The sequence below is a fragment of the Sebastes fasciatus genome, chromosome 20 (genome assembly GCF_043250625.1).
Source record: "Sebastes fasciatus isolate fSebFas1 chromosome 20, fSebFas1.pri, whole genome shotgun sequence".
Classification (NCBI taxonomy): domain Eukaryota; kingdom Metazoa; phylum Chordata; class Actinopteri; order Perciformes; family Sebastidae; genus Sebastes; species Sebastes fasciatus.
This window is the reverse complement of record NC_133814.1, coordinates 26,503,809-26,525,564: the sequence shown is the minus strand read 5'-3', so window position 1 is coordinate 26,525,564 and position 21,756 is coordinate 26,503,809. Positions and strand designations below refer to the sequence as shown.

The 21,756-nt window shown below is 42.6% G+C and overlaps 2 protein-coding genes across 3 annotated transcripts in view; both read right to left on the bottom strand.

Moving 5' to 3' along the window:
* Nucleotides 1-17,857, bottom strand: part of LOC141759105 (wings apart-like protein homolog) — a 30,479-nt gene extending 12,622 nt beyond the window's left edge. The window contains exons 1-7 of one of the 2 annotated variants that reach the window (XM_074621080.1): nt 17,518-17,857; nt 15,350-15,858; nt 9,294-10,059; nt 7,072-7,505; nt 5,896-6,020; nt 435-530; nt 161-334 (exon numbers count right to left, since the gene is read on the bottom strand). In XM_074621080.1, coding sequence (XP_074477181.1) covers nt 161-334; nt 435-530; nt 5,896-6,020; nt 7,072-7,505; nt 9,294-10,059; nt 15,350-15,836 — 2,082 coding nt within the window. In that variant the 5' untranslated portion in view covers nt 15,837-15,858; nt 17,518-17,857. The remainder of the gene's footprint in view (nt 1-160; nt 335-434; nt 531-5,895; nt 6,021-7,071; nt 7,506-9,293; nt 10,060-15,349; nt 15,859-17,517) is intronic. The other variant, XM_074621081.1, reaches the window with a different exon arrangement.
* A 1,599-nt stretch (nt 17,858-19,456) lies between these two features.
* LOC141758250 (nuclear factor 7, brain-like) lies at nt 19,457-21,535 on the bottom strand. The gene has a single exon (XM_074619471.1). It carries the CDS (start codon nt 21,209-21,211, stop codon nt 19,817-19,819), a length of 1,395 nt encoding a protein of 464 aa, XP_074475572.1. The 5' UTR covers nt 21,212-21,535; the 3' UTR covers nt 19,457-19,816.
* Nucleotides 21,536-21,756: the final 221 nt, after the last annotated feature.

Sequence of the window (21,756 nt, the reverse complement as noted above, 5' to 3'; positions counted from 1 at the left end):
ACTCAAGGTTAAATTCAAACCAACCTTGTTGTCCACTAGTGTCATACATTACAGGATGGACGAGTGCCAAATGCCTCTTCAACCGTTTACTTCACAGCAGCAGATTGGTAGCCAAGTATGAAAAGGAGTCATATGGTTTTAGTGAAATATTAGCTTGTACCTCCTTGTGCTCTTTGCGGCATTTGAGTGCAGTGACGGTGTCCTGGTACAGATCTGTGGGGAGGGTGACAAACTTGGTGACCTTGGGAGGAGGGGGAGGAGCCTTAAAAAGGCCGTCGTCCTTCTGAGCATCGGAGGGCTCCTTACTGGATCCTCCCGCTGAGACGGGCACCTGCTAAAAAAAACAAAAAAACACATTTTATGATATAAATAGGGCTGCATATGGAACACGAATACTTTTTTTTTGGTCGTAATACCGAGCACTGAAAACTTACAGGAGCCGTCTGTGATCGTGACACGAAAGTTGGAGGGGGCTCCTCTTCTCTCTCCAGCGCCCAGTGTCTGGCGTTGTACACAGCTTTGGTGGGAGACTGTAACATGAACACACAACAGACAGATATAACATCACTGACACAGGAAGGGTCATTTAAGAGTTTAATATGAATGAGAGTGGAGCAATTCCAGTCCACTTGGTGGTGGTAATACTCCCCTAAGCTGGTTTGCCAACCGTCAATAAACACTAAAGAAGAAGAAGCAGCCATGACTTTTTTCCCTGAAGTGTTGCCTCATCTATTTTTTTCGGCTCACCTCTTACGTCGGCTTCAAATCCAAAATGTTGCCATATCGGCACAGTTTTAGTTTTCTTTGAGAATAACCCCAAATAACATCTGAACTTTCTAGTAAGCAAACACAACATGAGCCTCTTCCCCCCCCTCAGGCCATTTATAAACTAACATAACGTTATGTTAATCACGTCGTCATATTGCTTATGCAATACAAGCTGGATTTAGCGCCGTGATGCTGTCGGCACCTGTTGCTGATGTCGGCTATTTTTTAATTAGCCAGAACGTGTCGTAATGTTGGTTCAACAGGTTGGCTTAAAAGCAAACCGGTTTAAGCTCGTACACTGGACCAGACTGGCAAAACCAGAAATCGCCCCAACTCTAGTCCACATTACAACACACTTCACTTCATAATCTCACACAGCATTTTCAGTAATTTCTCATAAACTTGACAAGAAAGATAAGAGCACAGATGAACAAAAAAAAAACTGAAAACAGATGCAGAGAGAAGGAAGAGAAGGAAAAATCAGAAAGAGGTGAAAGAAAACAGGATAACTGGATGCATATTAAACTGGTGAGAGTCAGCCAGCACTGATCAAACAGCAGGACACTTCAAAAAAACACAACCACCCTCCACACCACCATCCATCCACCCTCATCCTTGGCTCGTCTCCTGTCCTCTTTATATATTTTTGCCAAACCTGTGGTTGGCGGTTGCCGGGGCATTCATAATGAAAAACAAAGGAGGGAAGGGCAGGACGGAGAGAAAGAAAAGAGAGAATTGGCTAAAGAGCAGAGTACTGATGGGAGGTGTGGGGGGGATTCTGCACCACAGGGTTAATAAGCAGAGACAAAAGAGGAGTTTGGGGATGAGCTTTGCTGTGCTGGAACATCAACACACCGAATTAAAAGCCTCCTACAGTAATCTGAATGACACAGACGGACACCTACCCCACCCGCCCCGCCCACCTGCCGCTAAGCAGCATGGGAGAGATGAGAGTGAAAGAGGAAGGTGGGCGAGCGAGGCCGTGTTCCCGCTGTGACCCGAAAAAAAAAAAAAGACGTACTGTTTTGGCATTGCGGGGTGAGCTTTAACAGAAAACTGACTTCTCATTGGTCACAGTCCACGGCACAAACTTGAGAAAACTTTCCCATTCAGTTATCAGTTTTGCTCATCAATCCAATTATTTATCAACTGCTTTTTGATAAACTGCTGGGTGGAAGAAAACACACTCCACTACAACACTCCTAACTGATTGTGTTTTCTTTGGACAAAATGTTGTCAGTGATCGGTACATGAAATAAAAGATTCATATTAAACAAAAGAAGTAAACATATTGCCCCCGAAAAGTGATACAGGTCTGATTTTGTCCAATCACTAACATGAGGGCTTGGATTGGCAAATAAATAAATAAAAAAACATGATAGATGAATATTCAACAGTCGTTTCCTTGTAGGATGCCAAAAAAATAAAACATGTCTTTATTTATTTACCCAGGGACAGTGCACATTAATCACCATTTCAGTCTCCAGCTCAATGGAAATGTGCTAGCTATGAGCTCATTCTCATCTATAGTCCCTGGGCAGGTTATCACAAATTAGTGGCCTATAATATTGTGAAAAGAGCCACACTGGAGCTCTGGAGAGGGTCATTGTTATGGATGTAATCACTGCTCGTCCCATAAAAACTTTCCCTAAATAAACCATCTCCTAAATATGGATGAGTCCATCTACGCGCCGTCATTATGGTAAAATCTAATATCTCCCAGCGTCCTCGGCGGAACAACCTAACAGCACTCTGGCTCCGCCGACGCCGGCCGCCGACACGCAGTTTACTGTAATTGAGGCAGAGTTCTGACAACTCATCCGTAGGACGGTCACTTCAGAAGAGCTATTGTTTTTATAATGAGCTCAACTCGGCTCTCAATTATGTTAACTGAAGATGGAGCCAGTGTTAGAAAGTATATTAGAACAAGAAAGGAGGGGGGGGTGAGGCAGAGAACATTATTCAGGGAGGTAGAAAGTAAAGACGAAGTGGTCAAGAGGAAGTGATGGAGACAGAGAGGAGAGCACATTATTCAACTGAGAGGGAGGAAAGTTATTGTGAGTCAGGACATGAAACTGGAGAACAAGAGAGAGTACATTAAGTACATTACCATGCTCCTATGGGCGGTGTGCCTGTTAATACTCTTACATGGGCAGATGCAGAGGAATTAACTTTACATTCTGCACTTCCAAAAGTTCCCTGCAGGTGCTGAGAGAGAACTTCCCAACAAAGTTATCTCTGCCTCTATTACTTCTGACGACACGACCAGAGAGCATGAAACACAGTTTGCTAATGCCTAGTTCACACTACACGACTTTAGCCCTGATTTTCCGCTCCCCGACAAAAGCCCCAGATCAGAGGCAAGTCGCCATTGGCTCGCCGCCCGCACATCAACGCTCGAGCATCATGTGTGAGCTGCTCAAAGACGTGAGCTGAGAGGGTCGCCGACGCTCGCCAATGCCTCGCAGACAGATATCTAGCATGCTAAATATCTGGGCCTGTCGGGGACTCCGGCCACGAGCTACAGCCAATGAGAGCGCGAGACATGGGTTGAGGGGAACCAACAGTTGCACCAACAGGAATAATAGTAAAAAAAAAAGAGTGTGGAAACAGGCTATTTTGTGAACACATGTGCCAACAACAATATCAGCAGTGTGTCTGGTGTATGGTATCACGTCATTTACGCGTGTGTTTTAGTGATAGTGTGGAGACCTCATCGGGGATTCCTCCTGGTGAAAGATCTTGTAGTGTGACCGCCTGTCTCCGGTCTGTCATGTAGTGTGAAAACCACAACGACTTCAAGACTTCTGATTACAAGACAGCAAGTTTCGTAGAGTGACCAGTACTGAGATCTGACGACTTTGAAAGTCGTGTAGTGTGACCTTAGCTTTACACGGGTGCTTCTTAAGACTAAAGGTTATTTAAACTGCAGTGTGGCAGTGTGAATCTAGATATGAATGGTGATGACTCTGCAAAAAAGCCACACGTGTAAAGAGACGGGGTCCTTGTTTCAAGATAGATTGAGTGGGTTGCCAACTGTCAGGGGGCCCCGTCCGTCTTTGCAGGGAAAGAGGGCGCAGCAAGCATTAAGTCCATGGCCTTGGGAAGTGGCTAGGTCAAGATGATGGGTGCTGTAAAGCTCGCTGCACCTTCACCTTTGGGGGGATTGCGCCCGGCGAGGTTCCAGCCAGCGCCAGGGATCCTTCCGTACCGAGCGTCCGTCCTTGACCCGCTGAGTTTAATCCCCCCCGGGCAGACTGCGTGGACTCCCCCCACTGAGAAGTGTAGAAGTATTTCTAGACGGCCACAGTCTAGGTAATTAATGGGAAACACTGAACTGTTAAAATGTTTTTTTCTGTTTGACTGCTTAGTTGAGTGGAAGTTATTACTTTCTCTAAACGCCTTTCTGTGTTTTTCCAGGCTGTATCCGACTTTCCCCTGATGAAAGGAGTACGCACAATTTGGAGAAATAATAAACATAAATAATATGCAAACTGTAATATAAACACCAGAGGCAGCGGCTCGTGTCGGAGTTACTATGTTCCAGCTAATCCTGATCCCCATTTACGAAACCAATTTAAATTTAGAAATTAGTCTTGCTAATTACAGCTACAGTCGTGCAACACTTTTACCAACAAAGTTAAAATGCTGCAAAATAAAAAAAAAAGAGCACATTTAACCGGCAGCTGTGATGAAGAGGCCTTGCAGAGCTCGTTAAGACAAAATAAAGAAACTGCTGCACCGATCTAATTAACATCACACTGACGGCATAACAAGACTAAAATCTAATTATCAATTCTATCCTAGTTTTGCACCTGATGTAAGGCTTTAATTGCAGTGAGATTCGTGCACAAAATAATCTCAAGTATGAAACGCTGTCATGTTTCCTACCTGAATCATTGTCTGATTCATATACAGTAAATGTGAGTTACTTAAGACTTGTGTTTCTGCTGGTCTGGATAGATGACATTGATCTCTTCTATAAAAAGACACACAGGGCTCTTATGAAATCAATAGAGTCTGATATCCAGTCAGCCCAGTCTGAGAGCCGGGGAGTGACAGGCCATTAGCACGCTGATAAATAAAAGAGAAGCAGTTCAGAGATGTTCAAAGACGACTCAATCCCTTCTCCTCGTCCAGCCATGAATAAACCAGAGCCCAAGTCCTCTGCTCTGCCCACACACACACAAACACACACAGTACTGAGTCATACTGGGCGTAGGTGTGCAGTCCCGTCCCCATAGGTACATGCAGATCTCTTCTTGAAATGCAACGAGGGAAGGTTTTACAGTTGAGGTTTCAAATATTTCACCAAGTGCTTCACACCCATACAATGACCCAGATTCTTATCTTTAAAAGTCAAAAGTGAAATGCAGAGACTCATCATGTTTCAGTCAGATGACAGAACTCAAGTTCAATGTCTTTAACCAAATCCTGCTGTTGCATTTGCATTTTGTTTCCATCCACTAAATACTTACTGCATGTTTGAACACACAGATATGAGCTTTTACACCCAGTGCACCGATACACCTATCTCCCGATTCAATATTATCACGATATTTGGGTGCTGATTTGATATGTATTGTGATTTTTAAGTATTGCGATTCTACAAGTATTGCGATTCGATATTATGATTTATTGTGACTACGATTTCCTGTCCGTGACAGAGTTAGCATGCAGCTTTAGCCGTGATGTCTAGCTCTGCTTTTCCTGTCAATGTGTGAAACCCAAAGTGTTTCCATCCTTTCTCGCTCGCTGAGGTTTGTTTTGGTTGACGGATGCGGAACGGATATGACGTCACGTCACTCAGACTACAACAATAAAAGCGGTAACTTCCATATACCTCCACATATACTCAAATGAAGCAAATATATCGATTCTGGCATTAAAAATAGACTTCAAAATTGTAAGGTGAATCGATTTTTTTCCCACCCCTAATATTATTGTTGGTTTGGCTCTCTTCATGGGATGCGTGCATTATATTTTGACATCCTGGCCCGCATATTCACAGCAGATCCAGAGATTCTAACAAGTGACATTACAAAGACTCAGAGGGTGTAACATGAAACTTGTGAGCCTTCGTGTGACCTGGCAGTGATGTGGGTGAACGTTGGCGTTGTGTCTGACCTTCTTGTGTGCGCTGAAGATCCTCCGGAAGGTGTCTGGATTCTTGTCGGCCTGTTTGCCCTGAGGCGGCCTCCTGGGAGCCCCGGCCACCACTCTGAGGCCTTCCTCTGAGAAGTCCATGACGTCTGCAGACAAATCATACAGACACCGTCACCAACACTTCACATTTAGTCAGGATGAGTGGGAATCTTTAACTACACATTTACGATTATTGGTCCCATTTTCTGGAACAAAATTAGAACAAAATTGGCTTCTGAGGATGAGCTCAGATGAGACAAAGAAGGAGACATGGTTTGTTAGTGTTGCTGTGTGTGTGAGAGGATGGGTTCATAGTGTATGCTGGTATGGGGGTAAAAACAAAGTACTGTATGTTAGTGATGGTGTGGGCGCTCTGTGTTTGTGTTTACATATCAACATTACACAAAGCAAATTACCTTTAGTCTTCTCTATCATAATCGATCAGAAATGCAGCCCCGTTACACAAACCAAACTCCCTGCTCGTTAAAGGGATAGTTTGGATGTTTTGAAGTGGGGTTGTATCAGGTACTCCTCCATAGTCAGTGTATTACCTACAGTAGATGGAGTTTGGAGCAACAGACAGGAGTACCGGCACGGGAGCAAAGTAATGTACTACTTTACCTCGCCGCCCTTTCCGACGGGGAACTGAAGCTGTCATCTATGCTCCCTTCAAAACCACCAGACTCCATTGACAAAAAAAGTATCTGAATTAACCCTTTAAAACACCAAAGTCACACAATAACACAAACAAGCTAACCGATGGAGGCAGCGGCAGACCAGCAACCCCGGTGTTCTGCAGGTAAAATTACTGTTTTTATTACTGTCAAAGGAGTCTGGTGGCTTTGAAGAGAACATAGATAACGGCTTCAGGGCTGTTTGACAGAAAGGTAAAGCGGTAAAAATATTCTAAATATAGCGTACACTTAAACTGATACTGATTAATTTAGGTGTCTAAAATCCATCCAGAGCAGTACATTGCTTTGCTCCCGTGCTGGTACTACTGTCTGTTTCTCAAAACTCCATCTACTGTAGGTAATACACTGACTATGAAGAAGTACCTGATACAGCCCCAATTCAAAACACCCAAACTATCCCTTTAAGTTACATTGTGCAGTAATGCACAAAGATGTTTCATTGAAAGAGTGAGAGTGTTTTAACCTGCTCGTATCCTGCTTTCCTGTCTCTCAGAGTTCTTCTTGTTCTCCTTGGCTGGCGGTCTATCCAGCCTCTGCAGCCTCTCCAGACTCTCCAGCCTCTGCAGCCTCTCCAGAGTCTCGAAGGGATCAGGCGGCTCGTCGGCCATTGTTTCTTCCATGGTAAGCATCTGGGCTCTCTCGGCGGCCGCAGCCGCTGCCGCCGCCGCCGCCACAGCCGCCGCCTTCTTGGCCCTCCTACTCTCTTTAGCGCCATCATCGTCATCATCTGCTCCGTCGCTGTCGCTCATGTCATCAAAGCCGAAGTATTGGATCTTGTAACGAGATCCGCCGTCTGTGTTGTCTGCGCTGTTCGCCTCCTGATTGGCGTCTGCGTCTTCGAAACCAAACATGTTCAGCTTACTGTCCTTCTTTGACTTTGTCTGGGTTGGTTTGGACCTGAGGCGAGGACAGGTACACATCAAGAAAAACACTGTTAACATCCTGCGATCATGAAACAGACAAAGCTTGTTTACGAATTCCAAAGGAATGAATAAGAATCCATTTTTAAAATGATGCACTCAGGTGGCATCCTGCAGGGAGTATTTAAACCTGTCGAGTGCATTAGTAGTTTCCAACTTCAGGCTTCATTAAAATGTGTTCAACATTAACTGACATTAAAAAGCAACCTGACAAATTTTAATTAACACTTTCACAAGACTCTTCCCTGTTGAGGAAACGAATCTGTTAATCAATCCAGGTAATGAAAGCAAGCTTTCATCTTGAATTTAGTTTCTTGTAGCATTTTTTAAAAACATCAGGAGACATCCTGTGACAGTAGGGGATAGTCTCACTTTGTCTCACCTAAATACAATTACTGTGGATTTATTATTCTTAGCAAAAAAAATGGGATTAAGCATAACAGCTAGATATGTCAAAGGACTGAGTGTGAGTGGAGGTTTGAACACTGAAAAGAGGCCAAAATGAAACACTGCTTTTACCTGGAACCTCACAGAGATGAAAACATGACGCAACATGCATGAAATGAAAAGCTCAAAAAACATGTTTTGCAGAATGATGAACTGTCCCTGTGTCTGTGAGCAGACACACACTTTTATCAAAGAATGTATATTGATCAGAAGTGAAAGCCAATTGGTCGTTCCATTGCAACATCAGCGCCCAGCAGCAGAGCTACGCTACCGCCATTTTGGACTGAAAGCGACTACCGGATGCCAGTAAAACTTCCGAATACAAAGTACCGTACAAAAGAAAAACTAAATTATTTTTATTCTATTGTCATATTTAATGTCTCTACTGAAATGGCCTGTGTTGAACAACTAAAAACATTATAAACATGCATACTATTATAACTATTTACTTACTTATTAAACTTTTTTGCCTGGCCGCTTCCCAGAGGAGCATAAAGTGAGCGATGGATATAAATGGAAGTCAGAAAAATCCACACAGACTTCCCGTGGGTCTGATGCATGTTCATTATGCCGAGGAAAATAACTCTGGATTCAGCTATTAGTTCATTTTACAACTATTGGAAGTAATGATTTAAATGAGGGCTATTTAAGTGTTCGTACTGGGAAAATGATTTACCTCAAAATAATAAATGATCCTCTGATTTACAGACATCTCTTTATACATCCATGGCCACAGACTCAATGGTGTTTTCAGTCCAAAATGGCGGCAGCGCTACCACAGCGCCATCTAGAGGCTGTTGTCAAAAGAGCACCAGAGTTTCGTCTCTTTGCTTCTATACTCTTTGCCTTTATACAAAACCTGTTCAAGCCTTTTTTCCTTTACCGACTGATCCCTTTTCATTTGAAATCAGGCAGTAAGAAACCTTGAATGTCGTTTGCCTTCTTCAAATAGCCAGGTACCGGCACTTTTTGCCCAGACAGGATGAAATCTGGTTTAACCTAGAATGATTCTACCGTGATGTTTAGGTTCCCCCCTGTTTACCCTTTTTGGTATCTTTGGAAACTCTGAACCTCCAGTAGAAGTGGGAGAAGTTCTGTGGGTTTATGAATCTACTAAAGATAAACGCAGTCAAATTAAACTTAGACCTAATAGACTGATAAAAGTTTGGTGTTGGTACACACACAATGCTTATATCACTTTCATTCAAAAAAATAAATGTGTCCCGCACACACTTGTCTCACTTGTTGCTAGTTAATTTACTTAAAGCAACATTTTTGTTCACTGAAAAGCCCATCCCTCCACCGTGTGTTGTTTTACCTTATGTTTTGTTGTTCCGTCTTCTTCCGCTGCCAACCCGGCTCTCCCAGCTCCGTCGTGCTGCCGGACCCGGCACTACTGCTACCACTAGAGGGCGCTGCATCGGTACTATACTCCTCCACTCCTCGGTCCTGGATGGTGACGTTACACATCGACACGGAAGAGGGGTGCAGCACAGTGAAGTCCCTCGTCCTGCCCCGTCCCCGTCCGCCTCCCCCTCCCCCTCCCCCTCCCGTTGTCTTATTACTGCCTTCAGATGTGGATTTGGGAAGATCTGTGCCAACAACAGTGCTGGGAAAGCCGCTGGAGTCCGAGGCTTTGCCAGGGCCCTGTTTGTTCGGCCTCCTGTACGTCCGACAGTTCGAGTTTCTAACAAGTGATGAGGAGGAGGAAGTCTGGGAGTAGTCTGACGTCTCGACTAGGAAGTCAGAGTCACCCCCCCCTAGGTCCTCGCTCTCGCTGAGGCTGTGGAGCCGTGGGGGGGAGGGGGGCTTCTCATGCCGAATCTGCCCCAGGTCAGATCTGCCCACGGTGATGCCCGCTGTAGCCCAGGAGAGCGTGGGGGCCGGGTTGCGAGGTTCCTGGCTGGGCGAGGGCGGACGGAGACCCATGATGGCATCCCAGGAGTCGTAGGTTGACTCTGCCTTGGACCCGGTCTTCAGGGTGGTGGTCTGCGCCAGGGGCTTCTTATCGCTCTCAGAAGCATTTTGGTACCACGAGTAGCTGTGCTGGTTCTCTGACAAGGAGGAACTCTGCTGGGACTTCCCTACGGAAAAGGGAAAACAGACTCAGAATCAGCAAAAATGTCATAAACTGGTGGCTTCAAATATCTGCATGTTTTTAAGTTAAGTTAGCTTAATAATAACTAATAACTATTTCTAGTTTGTAATATTTACAGGTAAATTAATATCCACTAGGACTGCTTCTAATGCTTATTTTCATTATCGATTCATCTTTTTCGATTAACTGATTAATTGTTTTGTCTATAAAATGTCAGAAAATAGTGAAAAACACCTACAGTATGTAGTTTGGTGGTGCTACAATATGATAACCAAAAGGACAGACAATGTAATCCTTAAGAGAGGAAAAGGCATTTAGAATATGCAACCAGCTGCATTTATTCAAACTAAATAGTGCCAAGTTGCAACCTACAGAATACTATCCGGTACAACAACACTGTGCCCACAAGTTGCTTCAGGTTAACTTCCCAGAATGCTCAGCAGAACGATGATGTGCAGAAAGATTGCATCATTTTTAAAAAGCACCTTTACACACTGAAAACAGGGCACACACGCACACACACACACACACACACAGCTGGAACACGTCAAACACTCATTTGCCAGCTGGCCTATGTCTTCAAGAAAATCAAAAGGGTTTGGACCCACTTGCCAGGACAACACACACACACACACTCTGGATATTAGCACCCCGTGGTCATTTCTGCCGTCACTGATACCAAACGGGTGACAATACCGGACTCGTTACTCTGAGCAAACACAGGAAATTGCTTCACAGTGTAACATCAAAGAATATCTGTATCTGCTCTGTAAAAGAGCTGTGGGTTGTTTTAAAGAATGTGTTGTTGAAGCGTAGCAAAACTAGAAAGTAGGCCATTTCACTCTCTTCAGACCGTATCTCACATACTGTACAGTGGAAACCGCTTATAGTGATCAAAACGTTTGGGACGTAATCATCCCAGCTGTTTAAATAATTCACTTATAGGAATCAAGTAGTCCACTTAAATTGTTGAGTTAACGTGTTAACTTTGACAGCCCTAATAAATATACAAATGTCAATTCAATGGTAATCTGCATGATAAATAAATAAAAAACAAATCGCTTATAATAATCATCCGCTTATAGTGATCAATTTGAACAGGACAGACTTGCTCACTATAAGAGGTTTCCACTGTACGAGAAATAAAAACTCCGGAGGGCATTTGTGTCAACTGCTCCAAAGCATCAGCTCAACCGTCTCAGCCCTTAAAAAATGGGGGTGGGGGGTGGGGTGAGTATTTGCCTACGCCAAATACTCTGATCATTATAGGTAAATGCACACAGTCGATTACTCAAGACAGCTAACAGCTGAGAAGGGAGATGGCAGACCTGTTAGCGCGTTGTGCTAATGTGGACAATCCCAAAGCATTCAACGTCCCTCTTTCTCTATTCAGAGTTTTTTATTTTGTCTTGACAAAAAAAGCTCTGGTACTAATTTGGCAAGACTAAGATGGCGAAGCCTCACCAATCATTGTACTGTATTTCTGGCTTTTAGCCAACTGTCATATCCAGAGAGGATGGTGACAAGAGGAAGAGGCTTTCGAGTCTTGAAAACACCGGCTGTAGTGGAGGATTGGGATGATTTAGTCGTGGACTGATGAGCTTCCATATTGGATCCTTCCTTTGAGAATTCGTCTGTTCCTAAATATACTCCAAAACGGCTACAGACATCAGGGCAGACCCTACTGAAATTCAGATAAGCTAATAATTTGAATTTTGAGAAACCAAAAGGCCTGGGTTTGTGCTGTGTTGACATTATTGCAAAATGCACTGGTGATTAATAAGACTTTAATTTCTTCTTCAGATTGTTCAGATGGCGGAGCAGGGGCTGGTAACATCAAGGCCCGCCTGCCAGAAGATTAGCTGCACTGCTCGTATTAATGACAGATGATTCATACAAGTGACAAAATGATCATAAAATAGTGATTCAAAGCTTTTAGAAAATCCAATCCAACCATATCAGATAATTCAATAAATACAACTTTTTTCTAATGTGAATTACTTCCCCCTTCAGTTTAAATTGGCAGATAGTCTGCAGGGGTGACACCTAAGGAGCCTTCAAAGATGATCATAGCATCACCACATTTCTTGCCTGCCTTTAAACTTTTCCAACCGTTGTACTCTAACCAGATAATCACTGCGTTTCTTCACTGCAACTGACAGTGTTTTTCATAATCAGTTACTCAGTACTTCCTTGATAATCTGACTACTTTGAATATTAAAAGCCCAAAGTCGTGTCCTTAACAATGCCACATGCTTCAAATAAACTGTTTTCAGCGACACACTGTACCTAAATGCCTGGGTGTAGTGTCTCTGTAGTGTTGAATCTTGATAAACTGAATTGGAAACTGGGTGTGACACCTCAGTTTGAAGTTAAATTTTTTTTTAAACACAGTTCAAATCAGCACAGTGCACATTTATCCAAAGCAATTTATAATTGTTTTAAAGCTGAATTTCTCTGCATTAAAAATATATATATCCTTCATGGCATAACCATTTAATGACAGATTAAATAGTTTATACCCATGTGGGCCTGTCTGTAACTATTGTTACTGTAAAGTAAGCCCTTTTAAACCAGCAGCAGCATGTAAGAGCAGTTGTTCACCTGAGAAATGTCACTGAGATCAAGGCAAAGCGACTGTCGTTGTCGAGTGTCTCTGCTCACACGGCTCCCTGACGCGTGTCGACATATATCATTAACTACACCCGCTGGGTTCTGTTTATTTTTGTCTTACTCCATGTTTCTCTCTCACTCACAACACTGTGCGTCAGAAAACGGTTACAGCGGTTTAAAGGAGGACAATGAGGTGGTTTTGACAGCTGCCGTATGAGAAGCAAACAGACGATGCATTGGAAAGGGACGGGGCTTTAACCAATCAAAAAATACCGGATTGGCCTCAATCCCGATCCTGCGGTTTCGCTCAGAATGTCCACTAATGCAGAGAAAATTACATATGTACAATTTTAGATTCTGAAACACAAATACAGATTTACCAAAAACAAAACTCAAATTCATATTTCCAGAATAAGAGCCACAGACTACAAGCATTCAATGTAGAATGAAATAAACTTAAATAAAGTTTTTCTCCTAATTATCTTTGTACATTTTGTAGATTGATTAAAAGTCTGACAAAGAAGGATATGAGCCACCAGCTCACATGGCACACTTTTAGAATGGATTATATATAATTATAATATAGCTAACATAGCTTAAATTACTTTTTCTCTGGTATTTACAATTAAGTGGCATAGACTTTTTATTTTCTGTTCAAAATTGAACAGCATTCCCTGAATATAAACATCAGTCTGAAAGTAGCAATAGTCAGCTCTACAATATTGGCATACTTTATCAAAAGAGGTATTTGGTCAAGGATTTTCTCATATTTACTGAGTCAACATCGCCATGGCAGTGTTTCAGTTGAACTTCAGTGTTGAGCTGGCTTCCCTTCAATATGGCTCAGTGTTCTAACACTGTGGAAACGTCACTCTGAGCAGGAGTGCTCACTGAGGCACAGCTTGTTGTTCGGAGTCGGTTCGAGTGGCTCGCGTCTCTGGCAGGTGGCCAGCAGCAGGGGCAAGTCGAGCTGAAAGTGACGACACTGACAGCGACCGGCTGCGAGTGGAGAAACAATAAAACGGATTTCTCCGATGCTGTCGATCAAAAACGGAATCATTCAAACCTAAAACTGAAGAAAAGACACCAAAAGCACTTTTCGATTGCTCTTGAAGCTTAAATGATTTTACACAAAGCTGCACAACATTCAACATTACTCTTCAGATTTGTGCTCTGATAATGCCTACGTTTTGTGACCTTTAGCTTTAAAGGGGCTCACATCGAGACAAAAGCAAAGTCCACAGGAGCATTTAGGTCTGTAGATATCACGGAGTTTGTCATATAAAGACCCAGAATTCAGTTAACATCGGTGAGCCATTGGATGCCATCGCAAGAGCCGTGATGATTTATCCTCAAATAGGATTTTTATTTTGTGCCTAAAGTAATGTGTGTGGTAAACATGAGCGTCAGCATGCCGCCAGACTGAGCCATCGTATCAGTCCATCTACGTTTGTTTTCAAACCCTTTCGTATTAAAATGGGGGGGCTAGTGATGCGCAAGTTCAGAGAGGCTTAACTTTTTACACCTGACAGAGCTGGCATCAATAGATTCAAGGAGGCATTTTATTGATGCCATTATATAGATAGACATGCAAAAACTGACTAAAGTTTAGAACATCAAATTTCAGTCCATTCAGTGAACGCACAGTGTGAGCACACTGTAAGAATATTTCCAGTTTCATTTTAATGTCCTAAATAAATACAAAAAAAATGTATTTCCAAAAGGAAATCTGGGGGTTGTTATGTGCTTAAACAGCAATTGGTAAATTGCTCTACTAAATCTACAACAGCCGTCACAATGACTTTGCTTAGCCATTCACTGTTCTTTTTATATATAAGTCTGAAGTGAATATCCTTGAGGTTTTTTTTTCTGTAAGATTAAATTTGTGCTGCTAAGACACAACTTTGAGTCCAGTAACCTCTCATGCACAACTATCATTACTTTGTCATTAAGCAACTTAATGAATGAACAGATGAATCTATAATGAACAACTACAGATGCAGTCCTAGTCCAGAACCCAAGATTAAAGGGACTGTTTGTAACTTTTTAAGCGTATAAATGTACCGGGTCGGAACACATGCACGCTCGCATATGCGTTCTCGCTGTCTCGCTCCACCTCTAGACGTGAACGCCTGCTCACTCCACACAGCAGAAGAGTTAGTTCAGCTCTGAGAATATCTAGTGAATGTAAAGTGGACGTTTGTGCAGAAATAACTGCTGCAGCTCCTCCAGACCAACAGAGGTTTTCCGTGTCTTGTGAAGAGACGGGGCTCTGCAGCGAGTAATGTTATCGTGTCCGACCAGGTGCCGGTGTGTTCCGTTTCCCCCGGCTGCAGGCGGAGACGACAACGTTTCTCGCTGCGGAGCCGCCTGCGCTGAAGCAGGAAAAGCCAACACTAGGATCAGCATTGATTCATGGAGAGACCTTCGTCTGGTCAGCTAACATTACTGCCAAGCAGCTGAAATATAGTGATATTGTGGTTTTAGCTGATGTGTGGTCCCCTCACTGTTTTGAGCGATGCTCGTTCATGTCTATTTAGAGCGAGCAAGCGCGAGCCTGACGCTGACTTTCGTTGAATTAACGGCCACAGGTGTCACTGTTAACAAGCATTTCTGAAAGTTACAAATAGTCCCTTTAAAAGGTTTCAAATTCTGTGTATTACCTATGCTAGCACTGCTGCTGTTGAAGAACCGAGCTGTGTCCTCCACCATCCTGGGCTGGTTCCTGTCATTGGCTAGCCATGACGCCCCTCGAGCGGATGTCAAAGCGTGGGATCCCCCCTGGAGGCTGGACCTGCTCCCCAGGTCCAGAGAAATCCCTGGCCTTTCTGCTTGTGGAGGCTCTGCGGAGGTCGGCTTGGCAGGGGACGACTTTGCGCCGCTGCGAGACGACACCGGCTTAGATTCCTCGTCGCTATCAAATCCAAACGGATCCTCCGTGCCATCTTCACACGGACGGGGTCTCTTGTAAACCTCCAGGACAGAATCATTCTTGGGCGCACCGACACGCTTGGAGCCCACCTTGGCCTTGTATTTGGTGTCGCCCCATTTGGTACTAAGGGTGCCTCTCTTGGTGGACAGAACCTCGTCAAACTTGGACGTGCCCTCTCCTCCCTTGCGGCTGTAGGTTTTACCAAATCTGGATGTCATTGTTGCATCTGGGTCATATTCTCTAAGACAGGAAAACAAGAGAGCAGAAAGGTTCATCATTTAAGAGTTCAGAAAAGCATCTTTCATTGACATCATGGATGTGAATCCTCACATTAACCTTAGAGTTTTACTTAAGAACTAGTTTTATTTAACTTTCCAAACTAAGCAGCAGTAGACGGTGTCAGTCCAGCTCACTGATCAGATGATTAACTGACATTACTACTGACAGAGTCATAGATTAATATGATTTAGTCCACAACAACTCGGCCTCTTCATGGTTTTCTGCACAACAACATTTATTGTAATGCATCTGTTGTGCATCAAACTGTATTTACAATCAGGTTAATACAGAAGAAGTGTACCATTAGCTAGCTGTGAGAGTTACTAGCTAACAGTTTGATGCTGCTCAGCCAGCTGGTTGGACAAAACAAGGCTAACGTTAGCTTAGCAGCGAGCTAGCGGCGCTAACTCACTGCTCTCAGCACTGAGTTATGAATGTAAACATCAGGCAGTAGATCATGGAGACACGTGTGTGTGTGTTAGGTACACATAATATAAAGAGAGCACACTAACAGCAAGTTACTGGTAACGTTAGCTCGAGCTTTAGCCGTTAGCATCGTTAGCATTAGCTCAACGGCGGAGCCTGAAACAGTCACATCTAACAGCTAACAGCTAGCTTGAAGCTAACAGCTAGCTAGCCTTATTGTGACTGCTGGTAGTTTAAATGGACTGAGCCTGAGACTGAGTTCAGCCGCCCATTGGTTGATTTGGATACATCAGGTCTGACTGCTGCATTGTGGTGGTTATTACTGGAAATACTTTTTAACTCTTTGTAAACCAGAACCAACTGATTCACATCACAGCTAACTGCTAGCTTGAAGCTAACAGCTAGCTTGAGGCTAACAGCTAACTGCTATCATGAAGCTAACAGCTATTATGAAGCTAACAGCTAACTGCTATCATGAAGCTAACAGCTATTATGAAGCTAACAGCTAACTGCTATCATGAAGCTAACAGCTATTATGAAGCTAACAGCTAACTGCTATTATGAAGCTAACAGCTATTATGAAGCTAACAGCTAACTGCTATTATGAAGCTAACAGCTATTATGAAGCTAACTGCTATCATGAAGCTAACAGCTATCATGAAGCTAACAGCTATCATGAAGCTAACTGCTATCATGAAGCTAACTGCTATCATGAAGCTAACTGCTATCATGAAGCTAACAGCTATCATGAAGCTAACAGCTATCATTAAGCTAACTGCTAACATGAAGCTAACAGCTATCATGAAGCTAACAGCTATCATGAAGCTAACTGCTATCATGAAGCTAACAGCTATCATGAAGCTAACTGCTATCATGAAGCTAACAGCTATCATGAAGCTAACTGCTATCATGAAGCTAACAGCTATCATGAAGCTAACTGCTATCATGAAGCTAACTGCTATCATGAAGCTAACAGCTATCATGAAGCTAATAGCTATCATGAAGCTAACTGCTATCATGAAGCTAACTGCTATCATGAAGCTAACTGCTATCATCTAGCTTGAAGCTAACAGCTATCATGAAGCTAACATCTAGCTTGAAGCTAACAGCTAACAATACCTCAGAGTGTCATCGTGTCGCAGCTCTTGCAGACACTCCGAGCAGAGACCGTGTTCTAACATTAAACACACTTACTTGGTGATCTAAAGGTCCGATCAGAGTTCTCTCCAGAGCCGTTAACCTCTCACCGACACCGGGCCTGGTTCTGGTTCTGGTCCGCTTCGAGCTGCTGCTCTGCTTCAGTATATAAACAAACAGACCGACAGACGTCGTTAACGGACGATCCGCGACTCTGAACCCCGCAGGACTGAACCTTAGAGCAGCCTGAAGACAACAGAGACTCTTTATAACCTCTGGTATGAATATGATAATAACACGGACTCGGTTTTAGTCTGAATGTGTCTCTGATTGTTTCCTCCGGACTGAGACGAAGGACTCCATCGGACTCCTCCGCTGCGGCAAGCTAACCGGAAACAGCACGACCTGACCGGATATCCGGTTATCTAGCCTTAACAATAAAATACATTATTATTATTGTATGTATGTATGTGTATATACTGTATGTATGTATGTATGTATGTATGTATGTATGTATGTATGTATGTATGTATGTATGTATGTATGTGTATATACTGTATGTATGTATGTATGTATGTATGTATGTGTATATATATATGTATATATGTATGTATGTATGTGTATATATGTATGTATGTGTATATACTGTATGTATGTATGTATGTATGTATGTATGTATGTGTATATACTGTATGTATGTATGTATGTATGTATGTGTATATACTGTATGTATGTATGTATGTATGTGTATATATATATGTATATATGTATGTATGTATGTGTATATATGTATGTATGTGTATATACTGTATGTATGTGTATATATGTATGTATGTGTATATACTGTATGTATGTATGTATGTATGTATGTATGTGTATATACTGTATGTATGTATGTATGTATGTGTATATATGTGTATATATGTGTGTGTGTGTGTGTGTGTGTGTGTGTGTGTGTGTGTATATATATATATATATATATTTATTTATTTTTTTTCTCTTCTTCTTATTATTATTTCATGACTTATTTGTGGATCCTCTTTCTGTGTTGTATTCTCTACAGTTTGAATTGTACATATCCATGATTGAGAATCAGTTGGTCCTTTGTGTCCAGCTGTGTCTGTCTGTGTGTGTGATGTTGTTGTAAGGTATGATTGATTGATGTCTTGTGTCACGGGTGAGTGTTGTTCAGAAAAACAAAACTTAACTTTCTCTGTTTCTCTATTGATTATTGACAATTAATAAAAAGACCTTTGAAAGAAAAATAAAAGTACAAATTGAACATACGGAAAGAACATTTTATCTAAGCCTTGCTAGCATGTGGATATTTATAAATTAAATGATACTTTCATTTTATTTTATTTTACACAGACACATTTATTTACATATTAGTCAATGTAACATTGATATAATATTATGTGAGGTTTTTGTCCAGTTTTGTTTTGAAAAGTATAACCGGAACTGCCCACATGATTTCGACCTTCACGTCATCAATTTTAGCAATGCTGCATTCAGGTGCTCCCATTAAACTCGTAAAAAGGTAAATTTCATATGAGCACGTAAATGCGGCATAAATAATTACGCAGCTCATAGAGGGAGCAAAATGGAAAATATATAAATGAAAAAACAACAACGTTAATGAAAATAATCATTTATTGAGTTAGAGTGGACATTTTTTTTTGTGTTAATTTCTTTGCTGTGAGAATACTGTTGAAAATCAAAGACTTACTTTTTTACATGATAAAAAAAGAACACCATGAACTGCCCCACAAGGTCAATGCTAAGTTTATTGAAAATGCAATGTTCCAACCTCCATCAGGGCATTTTTATTTTACAATATGAAACAACATCATCATACTGGAGCCACAAGCTGCAACCACTAATATAAAAAAAGAATATTATTATTATTATTATTATTATTATTATTATTATTTTATAACTATTATTATTATTATTATTAATAATAATAATAATAATAATAATAATAATAATATATTTAAATTGTATTGGATTATTGCAACCACTGAATTGGAGAAAAAAAAATACATTTAAGAAACAGGCCTACATAAACAGCCTATTCAAATCAAATCAAATCCTTATAGGCGCCACATTGTGATCGTATAGTTACTCTAAATGACATATAACGTCTACACTATATCCATAATGATATGCAAATTACAGTAATTAACTGTAAAGATGTTTAATGGTAGGTTTATTGGGCATTTTGTGGTATTTAACTGTAGAAAAGGACAGCAAAGGCTAACTGTGTAGTCATTTCCTGTTTCTAATCTTATTTCTCATATTATGTATCCTCACATACTTGATGCATAACTGATCAAAAACAACTAACTGATCTCTAACGTTGCATTGTTACAGAGACCTTTACAGGTAATATTTTCAGAGCGAGTGTATTCCTGGTGCAAAGGTATGGGCACAGTTTCTCAGTGAAAGTGTGTGTGAAGGTGTGTAGGTGTGTGTCGGTATCAGGATCGGAGAACGACAGCTTTCCTTCGTCCCATTCCAGAAGGACTCTGATCCTCTGGAGCTTCTCTCTGACGGGGAGATCGGTGTATCTATTTGTTGGGGAGAACGCTCTGTAGCCAGCAGCGCTGAAGTCTACGCTCCACACTGTAGAGCCCACGAATCCTTTCCTACAGACGGACTCCGCCAACACCCCCAGTTCCCAGTCCTTGTTGTCTCCGACCTCAACGTCCCAGCTGTGAGTCCCTGAGTCAAATCCTGAACCCAGGACTGAATCCCAGTACGCAAACCTCTCTGGGTTCTCAGGACGCTGCTGTATCCTTCCATGTCTCACGCTGGTCATGTCTTCAGACAGGATGAGTTCTGGATAGGCAGTGTTCGGATCCAGAATCACAGGAGAGTAGGAGACCACGTCCTTCATCTTGTTCCAGATGTTGAAGGTCAGGTTGCCCAGATGTTTCACCACATCTATCAGAGCTCCTGAGAGCAGCTGTGGATCCTCCAGCGGGGGTTGCTGCTGGACTCGTTCCACCGCAGCCTTGTAGTTGAGCAGGAACGAGACGTCTTCGGCTCTCAGCTCGTCCTCTGTGGCTCTGACTGTGTCTGAAAGAGCTGCTATCTCTCTGCTCAGAGCCTCCATCTTCTCCTTCATCACCTGACTCTTTTGCTCCTCTTCCTCCCTCAGCGCAGCCTTCCTGGCCTCCTCTTCCTCTTTTAGAAACTGGTGAAGCTTCTTAAACTGCTTCTGAATCTGCCTCTCTGTGCATTGAGCCTGGACCTTGATGTGTTGTGCTGTTTGATTAAAGTTTACTTTGACATCATTAAAAAGCTTTAACTTGTCCTGTAAGGGCTTCAGGTACTTCTGGAGCTCCTCTCTGTGGTCCTGTGCAGCTTCATCGACAGGTCTGAACCTGTGGTCGGTGTGTATTTTTGCATCTCTGCAGATGAGACACACCGGCTGCTGGTGGTCCAGACAGAAGAGTTTGAGCCTCTCAGAGTGCAGCCGGCAGACAGTTACAGGCCCTAATGAGGCTCCCTGACCTGTGTCTCGTAAAAAGGTCCCACACAGGTTCCTTAACGCCAGGTTACGAGGCGGATCACTGCATGGAGAAACTGTCCGACAGACCGGACAATCGAGGGATTGTCTCCCCGTCCACCAGCTCTGCAGACAGGCTTTACAGAAGCTGTGGCTACATGACAGGAGGACAGGGTCTTCAAAGATGTCGTGGCAGGCAGGACAGCAGAAGTCCTCCTCTGACCTGGAAGCCATTGATCTCAGCAGGCAGGCAGGCAGGCAGGCAGACAGGAGCCGGTGCCGCTCCTTCTTCTTCAGAGCTCCCAGAGTTTCTTCTTCCAACTCTCTCAGAGTTACTTTCACTTCGAGCTGAGATGTTTTTCTCTTATTCCGTCAGCTGCTGCTGTACCAGGCACTACTCCAGATATTCCAGCACTCCCAGCATTCCCTCTTGAAGTCAGTGGAAGTCTAGTGAGGGCGAATCTTATGTTTTTTTTATTTGTTTCCTTGTCAGTAGGAGGCTGAACAAGCTGTATTTCCTGTTGGGTCTCAGGTGAGTCACACAGTAGGTGGAGCTCTGATGGAGCAGCACTTCTACAGCACTACTGTCTATCACATGTACTACTAGTCCTAGTGCTAGTACAACGTTTATCATTAGTCCAGCATGTGGAGCAAAAAGCACTTTGAGGGAAGAATTATGGTTTAAGTTGAATGATAACAGGTTGTGCCTCAAGTCATTTTTGACTTTTACAATAATTAAACAGTGCAAACATGCAAAGTTTAATCCTGCAATCGCTCCA